The following is a 20,016-nucleotide window of genomic DNA, read 5'->3' as shown; positions in this document are numbered from 1 at the left end:
GTTTAGATGTTATCTTTTGTCGATTTTCGTTTGAGCGGTAGTAACCCTCTTAAGGCCCATGCCGTTTTTGAGTCGGAAGTCCCCTTCTCTGTAGTCCCGGTGCGGCATCCTCTCCGATGTGCCACGGCACCACATAAGAGGATGACGTTTATTTGTACACTGCGTAGACATTTTGGCCATTTATAAAGACAGAATATAGAAATGTTAAAAGTTAAAAACTAAAAAGAAAAATTATTCTCTGAGAAACTCAACTCACTACAAAATCGAAGCAAAAAATTTGAGCCAAACTAAAAATGAATTTGGAAATATGTTTGAAGAGTTTTTGTTTTAAACGCCCATATGCTTTTATATTGATAAGATATTGTTGTGACAATGGTTAATTTTATTCACGACCGCACTACCTACTGCCTACCGACCACACGACCAGGGTTAAGAAAAGAAGAAAAGATTTCATTGGTAGTAGTCATGCAGGAAATAGTTAAGTTCACTAGTTAAGTTATTTCTAGAATAAGTTGATCAGCGACAGAGTTTAGAGCATAGCATACAATAAACAGGAAAAAAACAAACCTGACTGGAGACCACGAGTCGCCATTTTGGATTCCAATGATGGCAGGAACATCACCATTTCGGAAGATTTGCACTCGAGAGCAAAGTTTTAAACCCTTGATCTCGCAATATGCTTTGGCAAGGGGCCAGGTAATTTCAGTCGGTGGAAGTTGATAGTGCCGAAAAGCTGCAAATTAGAATTTTCAGACACAAACAATTTATCAAACGCAGCATACACATAATAGCTATCTGAGCGTTAAACAAATGACGAATCAACAACTTTTGAATAATATTTAACAGTTGGATTATCATTTTTGTACTTGTAATAAAACCAAATACCTTTATTGGTTTAAAAACGTTCAAAAAAGCACAAAATTATGACACCTGTCAGACCTAAGAAGCAAGTTTTGGAATTCCATATCAGAATTGTTTAAAAGATTCCTAGTATTTCTTTTCTGCTAAAATGATATCTCAGGTTGCAGAACGACAGCCTTAACTACGGGATGGCAGGTAGCATTCAATGTTGAGTTAAGCAAAATTTACATAGGTAGTGTTGGATCTAACGGAGGTATTATTCAACCATTCTCTTCAGAGGAATTGCAAGCTTAGGCTACCTACGGTTCAGACTATAAACTTTGCAGCCTACATCCAAATAATCGAATCGTTTTTTCGAATAGAGTCCCTGTTTTGAGAAAAATTTCTTGGATTTATTAAATTTGGAGTTACGTCTTGTAAAAAATTTCCGTTTGATTTTATTTGTAAAAACGGATTTGTCTCTAACACATTATTTATTAAATACAGAAGTAGCCTACTTGCAAGTGCATGTATAACTTACGATTTCCAGCCAAATGAACACTTGCTTGCAATTCTTCAACTTTCTGTCTTAAGTTATTCACGGATTCCTCCAATGAACTCACATAAGCAGAATCTCCTTTAGGTCCGGGAGGACCAATGTCTCCTTTCATCCCATCCGCTCCACGTTTTCCAGGACGAGCAACCGGAGCTACATTGTCTCCTCTTCCATCTGCTCCGCAAGAAAGAACAACTGGTCGCTCATCAGCTGTGACGCAACAAACTAAAACGCACAAGAGCCCCAAGGTCGTACCAAACAAAAATCTAACCATCGTCTCGTTTTGAAGTCGTTCTTGATAGCTACAAAAAATATGTTTGTGATGTTATGTTCTGTAAAATGTGACCGCAGATCAACAATCTTCATTTAATCTCTGCCGAGCCGTTCTCTTCTCGATTTCACTAGTTAAGAAATGCAAGCATACATCTGCATGCGTGCTGAAGACAGAGCTAATTATAGCAGCGAAGTCATTAAAAACTCGATCAATTAATTTACATCACAATGTCTATTATGACTTAAGTGGTTTTGGTGGTAACCACTTAGCCAGGACAATTTCCTGCATGACTCGATGACACCTTCAACCAATGAAAACATGTTTAATGTGACTACCGTCCAATTGTGACCCTTCTAGCATTCAGCCAGAGAATTGATCCTGCTTTGAACTTTGTTTGGTAATTAGCTACAGAAGAAAAAAGAGTCATGGTTCGGGTGGGAATCGAACACACTTCATCGAAGTAACTACCACTGCCTTAACTCTCTACGCCAAGCTGTGGATGGCAATCTTGGACTAGATGATTCTAATTGTCCAATTCGATAAATTAGAGCGAAATGTCGATAATTCTAATTCTAATCCAATTCGATAAAAACTTGTTTGCTCTAATTGTAGTTCCTATCCAATCTCCAATTTTACTACAAATTTTAGTTTGTCCAATAGTATTTTTTGACAAATGAAGGATATGCGCTGCGCTCTTATCAACGTTATATCGTACAAAGAAAATGCAATAAAAGATCAAGATCAAATTGTCATTCCATCCCTTGAGCAGCAAAGTCATGAAAAATTCAATTAATTCACTAATTCACTGACATTACAATGTATATTATGACGTAGCCTAGCCTAAGCGGTTTTGGCGCTGTGATGTTGGAATGACACTTTGATCCCGAGTTGCCACATTGGCGTTTTTATTCAACTAAAAAAAGATATGTGACAACTGCATCCGACTAATTCTAATCTAGCTCAGGCCAGTAATTATACATTTTAGCTTGGGGGGGCTCAAAAGCTGTTGCGAAGTAAAAGGCTATGCACATAACATTCGTAGTTGCAATGAGTCTAATTTGCGGTTTTTTGGGCAAAGGCACAGCATATGTTATAAAGTCACAAGGTGCTAGATAACAGTAATTTCGAATAATTGGGATAATTCCAGCCAAAACATGGGTAATTCCAGACAAAATGATTGCCGAATAGAATAGATGCAATATTTTTAACACACAACTTTGTCAGGAATGACCCTCGTGGCTTTGTCTGGTACAGGTCTCCACCAAACCAATTTACCCCCTTTGGGGTGTCATATTCGGCAGTAAACGTCAAAAAACACTAAAAGCTATCCAAGCTGATACCAATACCAATGTTGATGGATTTGTTTTTAAGAGATATTCATGGACAATATTTCCAAAACCAGCATCTTACTCCATTGTAATTGCTTTCACCTGAGATGCCTTGCCAAAAAAACTCACCCAAATTTAAAAATCATTATCGTGCAATCTGTCTGGAATAACCCTATAACTATTACCCTACCAGTACATAACAACTACAAAATTACAAGCAAGATAATTGTACAAAGTGACACATGAGAATCAAAACAAATTAAATATAGAAAGTCTTGGGTCTGGGATTACTCATTTGGAAAACCAAATGTAGCTTGCCTGGCAGAGTTTGCATTGATGAAGTCCCTTGATACAGTATATCGTTTACATTCAAGCTAGAGACTTCCTCTTTGTGTACATGCAACAGCAATAAATTGTACAATCTGTCATGAGACATAGATGTTTTTAAACAAGTTTTTAAACGCTTCATTGCTGAAAATGAACGCTCGCTGCATTCTACTTTAGAAGGGGAAGGCTACTCAAAATAATTGTTGTTGAGTGATTTTATAAAGGGAAGAATTGAAGTAAACGTTTTAGCTCAGTCTACAATATGTATCTCTTACTTTGAGTTTGGGGGGGCATTGCCCCCTCAAGCCCCCCCCGCAATTACGGGCCTGATCTAGCTTAAATTCTACTCTAATTTGTAAAAACTTGGGTAGCTCTAAATCTAATCCTAGTCTAGTTTGTAAAAGCTTAAATTACTCTAATTATAATTCTAATCTAATTTCGAAAGACTACAGAAATTCTAGTTGTCCAAGTCAGTCTGGACTGGGTGGCGAGAAGTTGACTTAATTTACTTTATATAAGAAATGCTTGGGTGTTTTTCCTACAACTTCTGATGTTGACACGCTGTTCCGGTAACTTTTGATTGGTTCGATGTTTCATTGGATTTACAAAACTTGCTATGTATGTGGATTTCTCAACATACAACCCATTTCTTATTTTTAAAATGATGCATGAAGATCAAATAATTTAAAAAAAAAAAAAAAAAAAAAAAAAAAAGGAAAATGTAGCCGTTTTTCCCCAAACCGCCACCAAGTGAAGAAAAATAGACAAATTTTAAACACAAATATTTCTAATAGGCTACCACTTAATGAATTTTAATCAAATTTTAACAGAATGTTTGTAGGTATCAAGACTCGAGCTCTATGTACGGAAATGAAGATATTTTGAGAAAATAAAAAGTTATTCAAATTGTTGCATTTTTTTAAATTTTCGATTCTCGGCCATGAAACAAATGGGTGCCGACCAGTGCCGGTCTTAGGGTATTTCGGGCCCTGTGCGGAATATGCTTTGCGGGCCCCAACGACAATGATCCAATTCAGTAGCGTAGCTAAGCATTTTGAAAGGGGAGGGGGCTGGTTTGACGGTCGGCGGGCGAAGCCAGACTGCGTGTTCGCCTAAATCAGGGGCGTGCAACTGTTTATCGCAATGGGCCACAACGTAGAATTATAATGATGCTGAGGGCCAGTCTATCGAATAATACATGAATTTATATGAACAATTTATTTAATGGAAAAGTACACACAATCAAGTTACACATTGAGTGAGTGATTAATGAGATGTCTGGTATCTTCTCTGTCCAGAGATCTTGCATATGTCAGCTTTGACGGAAGAAGTGGCAACTCGAAGTTGACTTGACAAGTGCTCATCTCTAAGCTGATTCCTGCATTTTGTCTTGAACAGCTTCATTTTTGAAAAGAACTGTTCACAGCAGTATGTGCTTCCGAAAAGAGAGATCATTTTTCTCGCGTGATTTTCTAGATTTGTGTAATTTCCATACACGTAGCTTCTGTAAAAAGTAACCAAATCATTTTCATTGTAGGCTTGTTTGAGATCGACGTTTGCTTGCAATTCTATTATTTCTATTTGAAAGCTAGATGGAATATTTTCCACATCCAGGTCAAATGGATGAGCAAAAAGTTGAAAGTCGGCATTGTGTTTTCGAAAATCTTCAAAGCGAGTTTCAAATGCCGAAGTTAACTTTTCAACCATTCCAACATATTTTTCACAGTCTTGAATTTGAACGCTTCTACTTTCCAGACAAGAAAAGTGAGTCAGGGATGCTTTGCTCAACTGAGATCGAAAGAGTTGTAGTCTTGCTTGAAATGAGGCAATATGTTAACAAATAACAACATCCGCCGATCTAACAGTGAAAAGTATTTAAAAATAATGGGCTACTTGATGCAGAATGTGCGGGCCACGTAAATGGGTACCGCGGGCCGTGCTCTGGCCCGCGGGCCGTATGTTGCACGCCTCTGGCCTAAATCAACACCCAGCGGGAGGGGCCCGTCTGGGGGGGCTCCCCAGATAATTTTGAAACATTAATTTGAATTTGGGGCATTCTGAGAGCATGTTCAACAAAAATTTGGGCATGAATATTACTGTAAAATGGTGCTGTCCGGTGGCGTAGCAAAACGATAAGATCATGCTTTCTTAGGCATTTTTACGAAATAAAGCTATGTCTGTATGTTGATTCTGCATGCAACCTATTTCGTACCCTGAAATTGGAGTAACAAAATCAGATTTCCACCTATTTCGTCCCCTGAAAAGATCGAGAGAAATTTTGAAATGTTTGCGACAACTCCGATCAGCGACTTCGGCTCTGTTGTTTTTTTCTTGATCTTTTCAAGGTACGAAATGTTCAGGGACGAAATAGGTTGCACCCGTTGAGTTTCTATGCTTTCTTGTTGCTAATTCCTTTGTTGAATTTTTCCATTGGAAATGACAAAAATTAATGCATTTTTTGAGTGAATTGCGGGCCCTGTGCGACCGCACGGTTTGCACACCCCAAAGACCGGCACTGGTGCCGACAACACCATGGATAAAATTTCCAAAATTCTTTGACCAGAAGCTTTGCATGTTTACTCTGTCTGATAGTGTTAAAAATTTGAAAGCGATTGGCAAAGAAATAAGAGAGATATCTGGGATGGAAATTTTGTATTTGGTCAAAATCACATTTTACGAAAAACAACAATAAACATTTTCAACACATTAATAGCCTCTTTTATCATAAGTAGACCCTTCTTTTGCCTCTGCTTGGGTTTGGAATTCTTTCTTTGCTTTTAATGTTTTTTATGTGCTTTTAATGCTTTTCTCCTGGCCTTGGATGTGTCAGAGCTTCTTTTTCTTGATTTGTCAGGTCAAAGCTTGTCGAGTGTTTGGCAGATTTCTGAATATTCAGATATTTTGCCACTTTCTCAATTTTTTTGCTGAAGTAAAAGGATGGCAAAAAGGGCTTTGATCTTCTGTTGTTGGATTGCTTTCTGGTGTTACAGGAAAGGTTACACTTCCCAGCCAGCAAGCCCATATGGGCCCCATATACTATTTTAATGGGCTTGTGGGCATGTGGGTTTTTTTGTTTTTGCCATATGCGCCCAATATGGGCTTTCTTGCAGAATGTGTTGCTAAATGACAAGGTGGAATATAAAACTTCCAATCTTCAAATGCGTGATCATATAAATGCATTTTAAGAAATTTAGCCACATAAAATTATTGATCATGGGCTAAGCATGAAATATTGATGGGCTTCCCACTTTGTTTATGGGCAGACCATGGGCTGCCCACTTTGTTTATGGGCAGACCATGGGCTGCCCACATTTTTTATGGGCAGAACATGGGCAGCCCACATTTTTTATGGGCAGATCATGGGCTACCCACATTTTTCATGGGCAGGCCATGGGCTGCCCACATTTTTTATGGGCAGACCATGGGCTACCCACATTTTTCATGGGCAGGCCATGGGCTGCCCACATTTTTTATGCGCAGACCATGGACTGCCCACATTTTTTATGGGCAGACCATGGGCTACCCACACAGTGATTTACAGGTTTGTGGGCAACCCATACTAATATGATATACACCTCGATCAGCATTTGTCTAGACCAGTGTTCTTCAACGGGGGCGATATCGCCCCCCTGGGGGCGATTTTGGCCATTGCGGGGGCAATTTGTACAATTTTTGAAGTTGGGGGGCGATTTTACTTTTTAGGGGGGCGATTGGTAAGGCCGAGTGCAATTATCGATCAAGATCGTTCTGGATCCTTAAACTACTTTTTGGTTTGTTCAGTTATTTAGCAGATTTTTATGAGAAAATTAACAGCGCAATCAACAAACTCCAAGGTAGAAATGCGACGTTGGTTCAATGCAAAACAATAATACGTGGCCTAATGAGCAAGCTGGAGCTTTACCAACAAACCCTGAACAGAAGAGAATTCCATCACTTTCCTCGACTGCCAAAAGTATTGGTTGATGTCACAGACAATCATTTGCTCATTTACATTGAACACCTGAAAGCTGTTCAAAAAGACATGTACGCTCGATTTAAAGATCTGCTTGTGGTCACAGCGGTAAACCATAATCTCTTCTTGGGAAAATTTTAACATAAAGTTCCCGAATCCGTTCGTCTGTATATAATGACCGAAGAAACACACACTTGAACTTCTTTTCAAACAGTGTATTTCTGTAAAATTAGCCCACGGCTATCGAAAACGAGGGGGTGCAACGCCTTACACCACTGAAAAACTGTCACTACAGAACAGATTACTTGGATAAAAGACGGAACCTTTGTCCAGCTAGCAAGCACTAAGCCAACAGTTAAAAGTGCGGCCAACTTTCAAACAATCATTTTACGAATGACCAGAATAGATAGCAATATCTCAAATTCACGTATGCAGTACTGTGACGCAATAATGAAAGACAATTATGAAGTCATTCCAACAGGTGTTTAAAGCTGATGTAATATTTCCTGTTTAAACAGGCCCAAACAGGTTTGACACAATTCTTATGAACGCTGGTGCAATTTTGGCTCATGTTTTAGGAATTTCCATGACGTAATATTCAGTAGACTTGAACGGTTTTTATATGACGTTTGATTTGGTGAAAATTGTCGGGAACAGCTTGATCTTGAAGTTTTTCCATGGCTGGTAGAATCATTTACTGCAAACATCTCAGTCAACGAATGTGATTCTGCCATGCAGGAACTACTTATCGACTTGCAAAGTGACGAAGAAGCTAGAGCAATTTTTTTCGCACATGGATGGGCAGATTTCTGGATCAAGTGCAATGATCGATTTCCGGAACTATGGGCAAAAGTGAAGTTGTATTTATTGGCTTTTCCTTCGACATACATTGTTGAACAAGGTTTTAGTGAAGTATTGCACATGAGAAATAAATACCGAAACCAACTTGACACGAACAAGACTGGAGGAAATGCAATTCGACTTAAGCTGACTGGCTTGCACCCAGCTATTGCTAGTCTTGCAAATAAGCACCAGGCGCAAGGGTTGCATTAATTAGCTTCCACGAGCTGTTGTATTTCAATAAAATGTGCTTGCTTTTGCTTATTTATATTGTTGGGATATTTGAAGTTTTGTATGTAAATTTTTAGCGACATGAACTTTTGTACAACGGCAATCGTTTCGCAGTCCTCGAACTTAACTTTTCCACCCGGCAACCAGTATGGCCGAACGGCAAGCGATTCCGGCGGCCAGCAACAAAAACGTCTATGATTAACGTAAGTTTTCTGCTTCAGCGCTTCGCGTTAACGAGCCCAATCTCCGATGGAAATAAGAAGAAAACGAGTTTTGCTTTCGCAATACGCATACAAAGCCCTCGATAGTTACTTGTATCCTTCTCGAGTTACCTGCGGCCGAGCAGAGCTTACTTTCGGTGGCCATTTCTGAACCCTTCGGCGGCCACGGCCGCCGTTAATTTCGAGGCCTCGTTTGAGGGGGCGATTTGGACCCGCACTTTCAACAAAGGGGCGATTTTGTAAAAAAGGTTGAAGACCACTGGTCTAGACTTTGAGATTTTTTAGTTGTCTCAAACGACTTTTGTTGATCTTTTAAACAAACACAAAATGAAATTGAACAAGCAAACTTACTGGAGGCACCTTGCTATGCATTGCGCAAAGCTCACTGCTTGCAGTTGGAGCACTTTGGCAAGGTTAGCAGTAGTACTATTTTTTGTGCTTACGTACCACAAATAGGAAAATGTCACATGGAGCTATATACCTACTCGTGCGTTGTTGATCAAAATAAAACAGTTCATCATCGTTTGCACTGTCTGCAGTTGACGCTCTTGGCTTACGCCGATTGAGCACTTTACTGGGGGCCAGCGTTGCCAGATGGGGAAATAGGATACCAAATAAAAAAATTCTGGTGAAATTTAGAGGTCTTTGGTACCAACCTTTTTGACCTTGGAACCAAACAACGTTTTGGTGAAATCTGGTGAAATTTTCCCCACTCGAGTTTTTCCAAATTTTTTTTAAATATTTAGCAAAAATATCTCTGCTCGTACAAAAAACGTTTTGCAAGAGGTTTGCGCATGCGTGATGGCGTGTGTTGCAAGTTCAGAGTGACCAATTTGCGCTCTTCAATCAATTTTTTGAATCTGAGAGCAGCACTGTACCAGCAATCGTGTAGCTTTTGCCACTGGCATGGTTGCAGGCAGTGGCGAGACACTGGTTTTTGGAGAGTTCTTTTTACCAAAACTGGCCAAAATGGCAAGTTTTGTATTTAAAATTAGTGAAAGAGGTTGTTTTTTGCCCATAAACTAAAAGTTTATCAACATCAGTGACCTTATACATAGGCTACATGCATACAGTGGCCACTTATTTAATTTTCATGGATATCCTGAGCAGGATAGGCTATGCCAAAATCTTTCAAATTTTTCATCAAGATGTTATTGCATCTTGGAGTGTATTTTAACCCTGGCAGTAAAAGTTTCCGCTTTTAAAGTAAAAATAACAACTTTTTTGGTTAAGAACTTTTGATGTTTATACTGACAATTATGACTGCTACAGTTATAATCCGTGTATGCAATATGTGACAAAACATGTGTTTTGCATAATTATTCGTTTCATTTTAGTCTTATGTCTCAAAAACTACTTGTATTTTTAGGCGAAATTGCTTTATTTAGGGTGTTTTAAATATCTGGTGAAATTGTATGCAATCTGGTGAAATTTTCGTTACTTTTTGGTGCCAAGCAGCTTCCAGCATCTGGCAACACTGCTGGGGGCACCTTGCTATGCATTGCGCAAAGTTTACTGCTTGCAGTTTGGCACTTTGGCATCTGTCTGCAGTTATATACCTGATATACATATGGGCAGCCCATATTAGATTTGTGGGTTGAGTGTGAGCAACCCACATGAAACCCATAAATGAATATGGGCAGCCTATATGGGGGCAATGTGATGCCCGCGGACACAATGTGTATGGGCCCCATATGGGCATCTCACATGGGGCCCGTACATCAGCCCATATGGGTCCCCATGTGGGGCCCATATAGGCTTGCTGGCTGGGCTTGTGTTACAGAACACTTCATCACTATACCACCATTGTCAGACTTACAACCCACTTATTCAACTTTACATGTTCAGCAATACCACGAAATTGAACTTGTTTTTTTTTTCCTATTTTTGATGACTGAAACTTGCCCAAAAGTGATGTAATAATCAATTAAATATGAAAACTAAAGCTGTGGTCAATACTCAATAGTCTTGGATGACTGTAACAGCAAAAGTTTGCTTCAAAATGATGATCCTAACTTCCTAAGTTATGGACAAAGCCAGCCACTAGTTGTTGCTATGGGCGTTGCTGGGGAAGATGCCTAGGAGTTCCCACTTTCAAGACCCTATTTTAGCCTCAAATCTTAAACCTACCAGTTCAAAATTTCGCAAATCTTAAACTAGCTATCTCAAAGTTTCCAAAAAAGTTTTAAAAAAACTGTTTTTTTTAGATTTTTTTAGAGTAGACCTAACTTTAGTGCCTCAACCGGTTTAGGTGCTGTGATGGTGAAATAACATTGGAATCCAAAGTTGCCATATTGGGCGTTATTATTCAAATAAAAAAGATATGGGACAACTGCGTCAAACTAATTCTAATCTAGTTTAAATTCTACTCTAATTTGTGAAAACTTGGGTAGCTCTAATTCTAGTCTAATTTGTAAAAACTTGTATGGCTCTAAATTCTAATCTAATTTCAAAAAGCGGAAAAACCCTAGTTGTCCAAGTCTGGTCGAGTGGTTTCGCCTTCAGCTCCAGTTCTGTAGATCTGAGATCGATTCCAGGTTGGGTGATACCAAACGACTTTAAAACGGCACTGATTGTGTTCTTTCTTGCATAACGCAGTGAGAATAAGTTAAGTCGGGTAATCTTCTCTCGTGTTGTCGCTATATGTCAGGGCATCCGTTGATTAGCCACTGCCTGGTGTCGTCATCGATGGAAATTAGGCCTTCCATACCATGGGGTGGTCTGTATAGCCGGCAATCCTTGATAATGTGGGCTGCCGTCTGCATTTCGCCACACTCACAAGCAGCACTCTCTGCCAAGCCCCAGCGCAACATGTCTGCACCATAGCGTCCAACACCAGTGAGCAAACGGTTACGCCTTGATGAGGCAAGTCTAGAGAGGCCATGTCCCAGCTGGTTTTCGGACGGGGATCTGAATACTTGGCGAAGTGGGGACGTGCTGCTTGACCATTGTTCACACCACGCCGCGTGGCACCACTGTTTGCTAGGGCTTCCGCCAGAGGCTGCCAGAAGGTAATCGGGTAATAATGTGATGACATCGTAAACCTGATATAAAAATGAGCCCTATCGCTAAAAGACTTAAGTTAGCTGTTGTAGAGCGACAATAAATAAAACTACCGTTTGACATTATCATTAACTGTTTCATGACAGTAGGCTACACTGAAGAGACCGGTGCAACGCTACAATAACTTAATTTACTGTTTGCAAACTTCCTACACAACGGAAGAAGTGTTGCCTTGCAGAAAAGCCATTTTATACAGTAGTTCCACGCCTACTGACGTTAAATCAAAGTAAAAATAACTGATTTTTATCGGCTGAGTAATGCATGGGACTTTTCTACAAAAACCTGATTGCAAAGAAATAGTTGCAACTTGCAAGATTGACTTGAAAATTTCCTCCGGAAGAGGAGAGTCAGATTAGTTGACTCAGCAGAACAATTGACTCATCGCTAATATCTGCCGCTAATAAAGTAGGCTATTATCATTGTTCTTCGAATGGGAAATAATTGAAACAATTGATATAATGGACAAACATAACAATGCAACTTTAGCGGGTTTAACATGTTTTATTACAAACAGATATAACATAATTAAAAAATCAACTCAAACGTTTTTGACACGTACGTGTGTCCTCATCAGGGATTACTTAAATCTGCAATAATATACATAAAATAAAAGTTATAAGATAAATCTGACTATGCACTATAAGTGTAACGACACTCCGGACTGAAAAGCACAAACCTAACAAGTGATACAAGAATGATTAGGCTACGAGTAAATTATACGACGGGAAGCAGATCACATGAGGTGTGAAGTACAGGGATGTGACAAACAATTAGAACACAAAAGAACGATGAGCCACAGGCAATTGAGAGACGATTTATTACGTCTGATTCTTAAGAGTTTCATGATCTCATGCTGAAATTCAGATCTGCCTCGAGAGATGATTTTAAATAGGTCGATCGAGACATTGTCAGTGCACGTTACACAAGAGGGGATGTGCTCTTTAATTGCACTTTTGGTTATTAAAGTTTCTTTTTCTTATCTTTATTCTGCATTGCGGGAAAGCGGACTTTAGCGCTATGACCCACGGCAATGTCTGTTTCCGGTTGTCTACTCTACTTATGACTTAAATTTGGTAGCCTTTACTCGAAATTGATCACTGGATAGAGGCAATTATCGTAAAGTTTCTTGCCCAGAGAAACAACAGCAAGTGCGGGTGGCTGGAGTCGAACATGCAGGCTCTCGACTGCGAGCCCAACGCGCTAACCACTCGGCCACTGCTGCCGACTGGTTGGTTTGGGGTTAAGTTGGGTTTAAGTTATATCTCTTTGTAATAAAACATGTTAAACCGGCTAAAGTTACTTTGTTTCGTTTGTCTATGGTTCAACAAAGCAAACTCTCTACCAAAGCTTTGTAATTGATATAGCCTAATGTAAAATAATCCTGCTTCAATGTGAGCCGATGAGTTTTTCTTTTGACAAAATGATGCGTAATTAACAAGACTTCTGTGAAATCTTGGAACCAATTCTCGCAAGCTTTTCGTGTGACCTTTTGTACTTGCATAACTTTACTATATGGTGAAGACATGTAGCCTACTGACGAAGCCACACAGGTGTGACGAAAGCTCTCAGACAAACTTGCTTTTATCAACTTAGTGTGATACTCTGTGCTTTTTTTTCTATATTTTGTCGCACCGCACAGCGGCCGAGAGAAAGGAACTGGCCACCCTATTCTCCTTGGTGCCGACGGCTTAGTATAATGAGAACCTTATCTTCTCATCCCCCGATGCTTTGATTCAAGTATGAGACTCACCTTTACCTTTAATGGTATAGTGCAGGGATGTCCAACCTGCGGCCCACCTGAGATTTTTGTGCGGCCCTCTAGTCATTTTCACTCCAAGTAGTATTTTGAACTTCATGGAGAAAAAGAAACAAAATTTAAACTTTATAGAAAATGAAGAATGGTTGAATGATTTGTCTTTCTTAGTTGACCTCACAGAAGTGCTAGCTGAGCTCAATTTGCATTTACAAGAGAAAGGTCAGTTGTGTAGTTCAATGTTTGAGTGAATAAGTAGCTTTACCAGGAAATTAAAACTTTTCATAGCACAACTGAAAGCTGACGAAATTGTACATTTTCGTAGTCTATCTGAAAGAGCTCAAGACAGGTCTCTAAACTATGAAAAGTATACTGTTATGTATAAAGAATTACATTCATGTAATGAATTTATTAAGTTAGTTAATTTGTTTAGAAAATTATTGTTTATGTGGGGCAGCACATATTGTTGCGGGCAGTTATTTTTATCCATGAAAAACATCAAAACTGCAGAAAGAAACAGACTGACCGACAAACACTTAGTAAACATCCTAAGAATCAAGACAACGTCCTTTAATGCAAATGTTGATAACCTCTTAGCTGGAAAACAATGTCAAAAATCTCATTGACTTTGTATTGTAGAAATAAATTTTTGTTTCTTTCTATGTGTGTGTTATTTGTTCCTATTTTAAAAGGTGAAATTAATGGTTTTTAATTGTTTGTTTATGTACCTATTTTTCTTGAAATTTAATATGTCCTGTGGCCCATTGATTTATTTCAAATGACAATGCGGCCCACTATAATAAAAGGTTGGACATCCCTGATAGTAGTATACATAATCGTTTATTCCAAGGATAAAACTGTAGCAATTGCAAATAACTGCTGAATTCAGCAAGCAGAGCTGAAACAATTACATAAAAATTTACAGTTTCATGTTAGATAGGCTACCAATCATCAGGCGAAACACTTATTCAAATAGAACATGGTATTCAGGAAATGATATTCTTAACGAAATGGTGCAGTATTCTTATTCAGAAAGAACAATGATATACATACTATTACATAGCTTACATATAACTGCAGACAGTGACGCACTGTTTCGATCTAAAGGCCTTATCAGTGCAGTAGATACACTGTGAATGGCATTCATAACAATTATTACACAATATGTTAAATCATCACCACATACTTTGATCAAAGCATTGTTGTTCGTTCAAGGTCACAATATTGTTCCCTGTCCTTCTTCAATCACAAAACGTAATAAAACGTTTTTGCAAATGCGATGTTTATCAGCCATTCAAGCACTCATGGGTAATACTTGGTTAAATAGCGCTTAGGTTTCGACCTTTGACCTCTGAACCACACCCAGCAACCTGTTGGAAGACGTCGCAATGATGTGATGCGACGAATGCGTGGAAAGAAAACAATCGTAAAGTACAAATAGAAAAGAATTATAGTGCTAGCCAGGTGGCAAACGGTTTTAACGAGATCGCAAATCTCTTGGTTATCGTAATGCTGCTGCTTCGGAACAAATGCTAATCGAAGCTTCAGTTCTTCAAGGCCACACCACAACGCTTTGTGGAGCTCTCTGCTTTCAAAGTAACATGCACCAAGCAAGCTATAGCATCCACATTCCAATAGCACAGCAACGTCAGAATTACGACATAAAGCAACCGCTTTTGAAGCATTCTCTAACGCCTCTGGTAATCTTTCAAGTAACAAGAGAGAGCTTCCAATGCCGCGGTAACAATCTGCAGCCATTGGAGCAAAATCCAAAAGTTTTCTGTAGACCAATGCATTCTGATACGACTTTATAGCGTTGACTAGCATTCCATAATGACGTTCGCATTCCCCAATATAGTAAAATGTACAATGTAAATGAGCATATCTTAAATCAAGATCTATATTGAGCCATTCAAAACTTGCAATGACTTGTCTTGACAATTTCATCGCTTTTGCGTATTGTTGGGTGGTCAGGAAGCACTCGGTTTTGATTTGATCGACAAGAAGTTTCAACTCCGCGTCAGATATCGCCTCTTCATTAACATCAGAAAGTAACTCTAAACCTTTCTCTCCTTCACCATTTCTCTTATAGATCAACGCTACTTCTGCTGCAAATTTTAACTTCTCTTCTTTGGTTGCAACTTCTCCACTTTTTAAAAATTTGTTCCATTCGCGGAGCATTTCATTTCGGCAATCAAGGTACGAAATAATATCCAGTCTATCCCAAATTGGGCACTTCTCATATTGGAAATTCATTAGATCGTCTTTTTCCAAAGCTGTTTGTAAACTGGTCACTGTTGCAAAATAATCAACAAGTGATTGCTGTCCCACCAGCTTCATCAGTTGTTGCGGGGTTTGCATGTCATCAAATCTGAAATTTCTTTCTCCGACCAGGTCGTCTTGTCCCTTACAGGATAAATAAACTTTCAACCGCGTCTCACAGGCTAATGCAATTGCATTTAAAAGGCTTTCAGAGGTGTGTTCGTTGATGATCTTTCTTTTCCTTAAACAGTCAATTATATCAAAACACGATGTTTTGTCCACACCATGCAGCCTACCTAAAGCCGGGATGAAAATGGTAGTTGTACGGTAAATTACGCGTTTGATGTCACAATGGCGGGAAAACTTTAAATTTGTTACGTAATCGACTGCATCAAATAGCTTTAAGTTCTGTTTGATCTGTTGCGTAACTTGCTCCTGAATAAACTTTTTCTGCACGTTCAAAGTTTCACGAACTTTAGCCTGGAACTGATCAAGGATTTCTCTACATCCAGATACAAAGCAAGTGCTTGACAACACATCAGCAAGATGATAACCATTTTTTAAGTCTGTATCTTTTTCTAGGTATGTTGCCATTTCAGAAACTGGTTTAATTAGTTCCGTTGTGTCTGGCCTACGAGCAGTTTTTCGCTTTCTTCCGAGTGGGAATTTGCAAGCGTGAAGTTGCATTCCATCAAACTTTATTCCACAGGTAGTGTGAGCGTCATAAAACCAATTAAAACCACTCAGCAGTTCGTCGTTGAGTAATGGAATAGAGACGCTTTTGACAATAGTTTCTTTCAGATTGACAACAATAATTTGAAAAATCACAGAATACCATCGAAAGTATTCCAGTATTTTTTATACTTTTCTTTGTCCTTTTGAATTCCTTCTTGAAGTAATATGCAATGCTCAAAATCAGAGTAAGGCGTTATTTCTTTTCTAGAAAGAGAACCCATTCCTGCTACGCAATAACTGCATGGGGGTTTTCCCATAATTTTTATGACTTCTTCAGATACACTGTGCATGACCTCAGTATATTTCTCAGAAATTTTTTCTTGAAGACCTTTTATAAGTGGCACATGTTTTTTCTCTAAATGCGCTCTTTCACCATCATCTATGTCAGAAGAAATTTTATCCAGTTTGGCGAGCGTTAAATTGGCGAAATATCTCATTGCTTTCACTTTCAAACGCACTTTTTTAGATAGAGCAATCAAATTAACTTCTTGCTTTTCAGCATTGGCCAGCCGAAGAACCAAAGAACAAAGATCTTCCAGATCTTTTTTGACTTTTTCAGAAGACTGCTTTCCAATAAGATCTTTTCGTACTATGGCAGCGTTGAGAAAAACTGCACTCTGTATTAAACATACTTTATCCACCACTGTACCATCTTCGTCTTGGCTCTTGGCTTTATACAAAAGTCCAAACTGATGTAAGATGTCGGCAGACTTTGTATAGAGTTCTTTCCCATCGTCGTCACATAATCTTTGTAATTCTTTAGCTAATTCTATTTCTTTTCTTAGAGTACCACCCATTTCTAAAAACATAAGATTAAAGTTGTCATATGATAAGAACGTAAGCCTTTTAACCACGTAAGTAAGCAAAGGTCGTCGGACCACTCGGACAACTCAGCAAGTGCTTCAACTTAGCAAGTACACCGGGTATAAGCCTGGATACGACAAACAAACAGCCTTTCGAACAAGAATATATCGTCCTATCTTACTAATTTATCGTACTAGGCCTATATCTCAACGGGTTATCGTTGTTTCCCCCAGACGATACCAATGGGAGAGCTAGCGAAGATGAGATAATCTTTGCTCTCATCATTTACAAAAGCGAAGATCTTCTGTTTTTATTTGGTAGACGGAAGATGATGTAACGGTTGATTATATGGTCCGTGTTCTGTCCCTCAGCATCAGTTCAGCGGTTTTTCAGAAAAATTGGGTTAGTTTTGTTTCGGACTCAAGGGAAAGTTTTTGCTGTCGCGGTTTTTGCGAATTGATTTCGTTTTATTTCAAATCTAATTTCACAAAATAGATGCCCTTCCCAGCTGAAATTTCGTTTTTGACTTTAATTTATGCAAATGTTATAATGTTTGGCTACTTTGTAGTGGCAATTGAGCTGGAAATGTAAAAAAGGTTTGGCAATCTTGTTCAGCGTCACTACCCATTGAGTCTCCTACGACCTCCAAGTTAGCAATTGTGAATTGAGCAAGCGACAACTGAGCTAGCAACATTTCAGAAAATGGCTGAAAGTTGACAAATGATGAAATTGAGCAACAACTGAGCACGCCGAAACCTGGCAATTCACAAGTCAGTACATTCAGTTTAGCAACCGATGACCAAGCAAACCCAACGTGAGCACGTAAATCAGTAGCGTAGCCAGAAAAAAATTTTGGGGGGGGGGCAAATATTTGATGAACTGAAGAGAACAAGTATTTGATTTAAGCCATCGCCACTTGATGTGCAGTGGCATATCCTGGTGGGTTGAGCAAGGGAAGCAATGAAAGTGGTGGGGGTTAGAGCGTGCCGAAGGCACGCGTATTCTAGGGGGGTCCGGGGGCATGCTCCCCAGGAAATTTTTTTGAAAAATTGCACTCAAATAATGGATTAAAGCGCTTTCTGGAAACACTTTTAGGGTAATATTTGTATGAAGTTTATAAGCAGATAAACAGCTATTAACTTATTAAAGCAGATAAAATGCTATATAAGCAGTATAATGCAGTAAAATGCTATATAAACTTATATAAGCAGATAAAATGCTATTAACTCTTACACACGTACGGGCAAAAACTGCGGCTAAAATTAGAGAACACCAAAAACTCAGCTACACAAAAACTCAAAAACTACACAAAAACCAAGAGAGTAAGCCATTCTGGAATTGCTTCCACAAATTAGTTCAAAGAAACGTAAATCGCGTCAAGTTTGTGCGATTTACGATTTGCAAAATTTATTGGTGCCTTTCTGTGTGTCTAAAACAAGTCCTGGGGGGTGTTAATAGCCAGATGTCTTGGAAAACGTTATAAATTTCAGCAAATTTTATTACATTTTCAACAAAGGGCTCAACTTCGGAATCCAAACTTGGAAATTTGGGGGGGGCCATGGCCCCTTTCGCCCCCCCTGGCTACGCCTATGACGTAAATCTCATTTGCTGATTTTACTGTAGCCTAGCTGAAATGTACTTGCTGAGTTATCGCATGCCGAGTGGTCCGATGACTAACCCCTTCGTACGTTGTAGAGCTGATATGATGTTCATTCGAAGTTGAGCCAAGAAGCTTCAATACAGAACCATGATTAGAAACGTCGAGATCGATAAATTAGTAGAATACTCGGGGCTTCGTTATTGCTTTTTTATTAAACTCACCGCCTTGTAGGCTATTAGATACTATACTATGTAGCCTAAGCCCACAGGTTTAGGCTATTATCAATGCATAACTTTATTCGCATGGCCGAATGCTAGCTTACATCCAGGCTTACACAGTATTTGTAGACCTGTAGGCTGTAAGCTGCATTATATAGTGGGCTATAAAATCTACATTGTCTCAGCAAAACTTAAATGATGCACCAGTAGGGTACATACAACAACATGTTTTAATACAAATTTAAATACATGTTGCTTCGGCCTTCAAAATCCTTTGCCCCCAAACTTTTTCCAGCCTCTTAAAATGTTTTTAATCTGGCTACGTCGTTGCTTACATGTTGAAAAACTAGCTTGAACATCAATAAGCCGATCTAAGAAAGAAAACTCAAGAACTAACCAATTCTACCAAAATGTATAATGAAAGCACAACATGCAGCCCATTGAGCCTACTTGCGTGTTGATGAATCACGCGTGTGAACAATGCTGCGCGGAGAAATAAACTCCTGATCATGCTGTTCTTGAATGGCCCATTTAGCCTAAGGTGCCAACAGAATCCATGGCAAAGCAGAACTGAACGAAGCTACACTCACCTGACTTTGCATAATTCGCCCTGACGAAAGACATCTGATTTAGCCTACATCGTTCGCGGCGAAGAATTATAAGCGCCTGAGTAAGCCTACACTATTTTAACTGATCTGAACAAGCTACGTAGGCTACATATTTGCCATAGCGTTTTCTGTGGCATAGGCGTGGGTGGGTTGTTTATTACATGTTTACGTAAGCGCTACTGTTGCACGTTCTATTGGAAATCAAACAACAGGCTAGGCGAAAGGCGACAGACCTGCTGAACTGGTCACGCAATGCAATAAGCAAATAATTTGGCATTAGTGTTGCCAGATAGGAATTATTTCTTCAATTGAAAGATTTTTTAGGTTGTTGGGTAAAAAACTGAGATAAAAAACGGTATTGTCGAAGGAGGAGACTATACACTTGGTTCGCTGGACAAAGCAGC

General features: G+C 39.1%; 2 protein-coding genes across 2 annotated transcripts; both read right to left on the bottom strand.

Moving 5' to 3' along the window:
* Positions 1-4,591: 4,591 nt before the first annotated feature.
* On the bottom strand, positions 4,592-5,032 carry LOC145766049 (general transcription factor II-I repeat domain-containing protein 2B-like). Its single transcript, XM_082577703.1, has one exon. It carries the CDS (start codon positions 5,030-5,032, stop codon positions 4,592-4,594), a length of 441 nt encoding a protein of 146 aa, XP_082433829.1.
* Positions 5,033-13,400: 8,368 nt separating this feature from the next.
* On the bottom strand, positions 13,401-17,065 carry LOC145767242 (uncharacterized). Its single transcript, XM_082579030.1, is given in 2 exon segments — positions 13,401-16,525; positions 16,528-17,065. Coding segments are annotated over 2 exon segments (2,130 nt in total). The 5' UTR covers positions 16,820-17,065; the 3' UTR covers positions 13,401-14,687.
* Positions 17,066-20,016: the final 2,951 nt, after the last annotated feature.

Source organism: Aplidium turbinatum, chromosome 3, assembly GCF_918807975.1.
Source record: "Aplidium turbinatum chromosome 3, kaAplTurb1.1, whole genome shotgun sequence".
Taxonomy (NCBI): domain Eukaryota; kingdom Metazoa; phylum Chordata; class Ascidiacea; order Aplousobranchia; family Polyclinidae; genus Aplidium; species Aplidium turbinatum.
The sequence above is the reverse complement of the archived record's forward strand: the minus strand, read 5'-3'. Positions and strand labels throughout refer to the sequence as shown.

Coding starts and splice junctions, on each gene's coding strand:
- LOC145766049 (XM_082577703.1), bottom strand. CDS start 5,032: ATGGTTGAAAAGTTAACTTCGGCATTTGAAACTCGCTTTGAAGATTTT.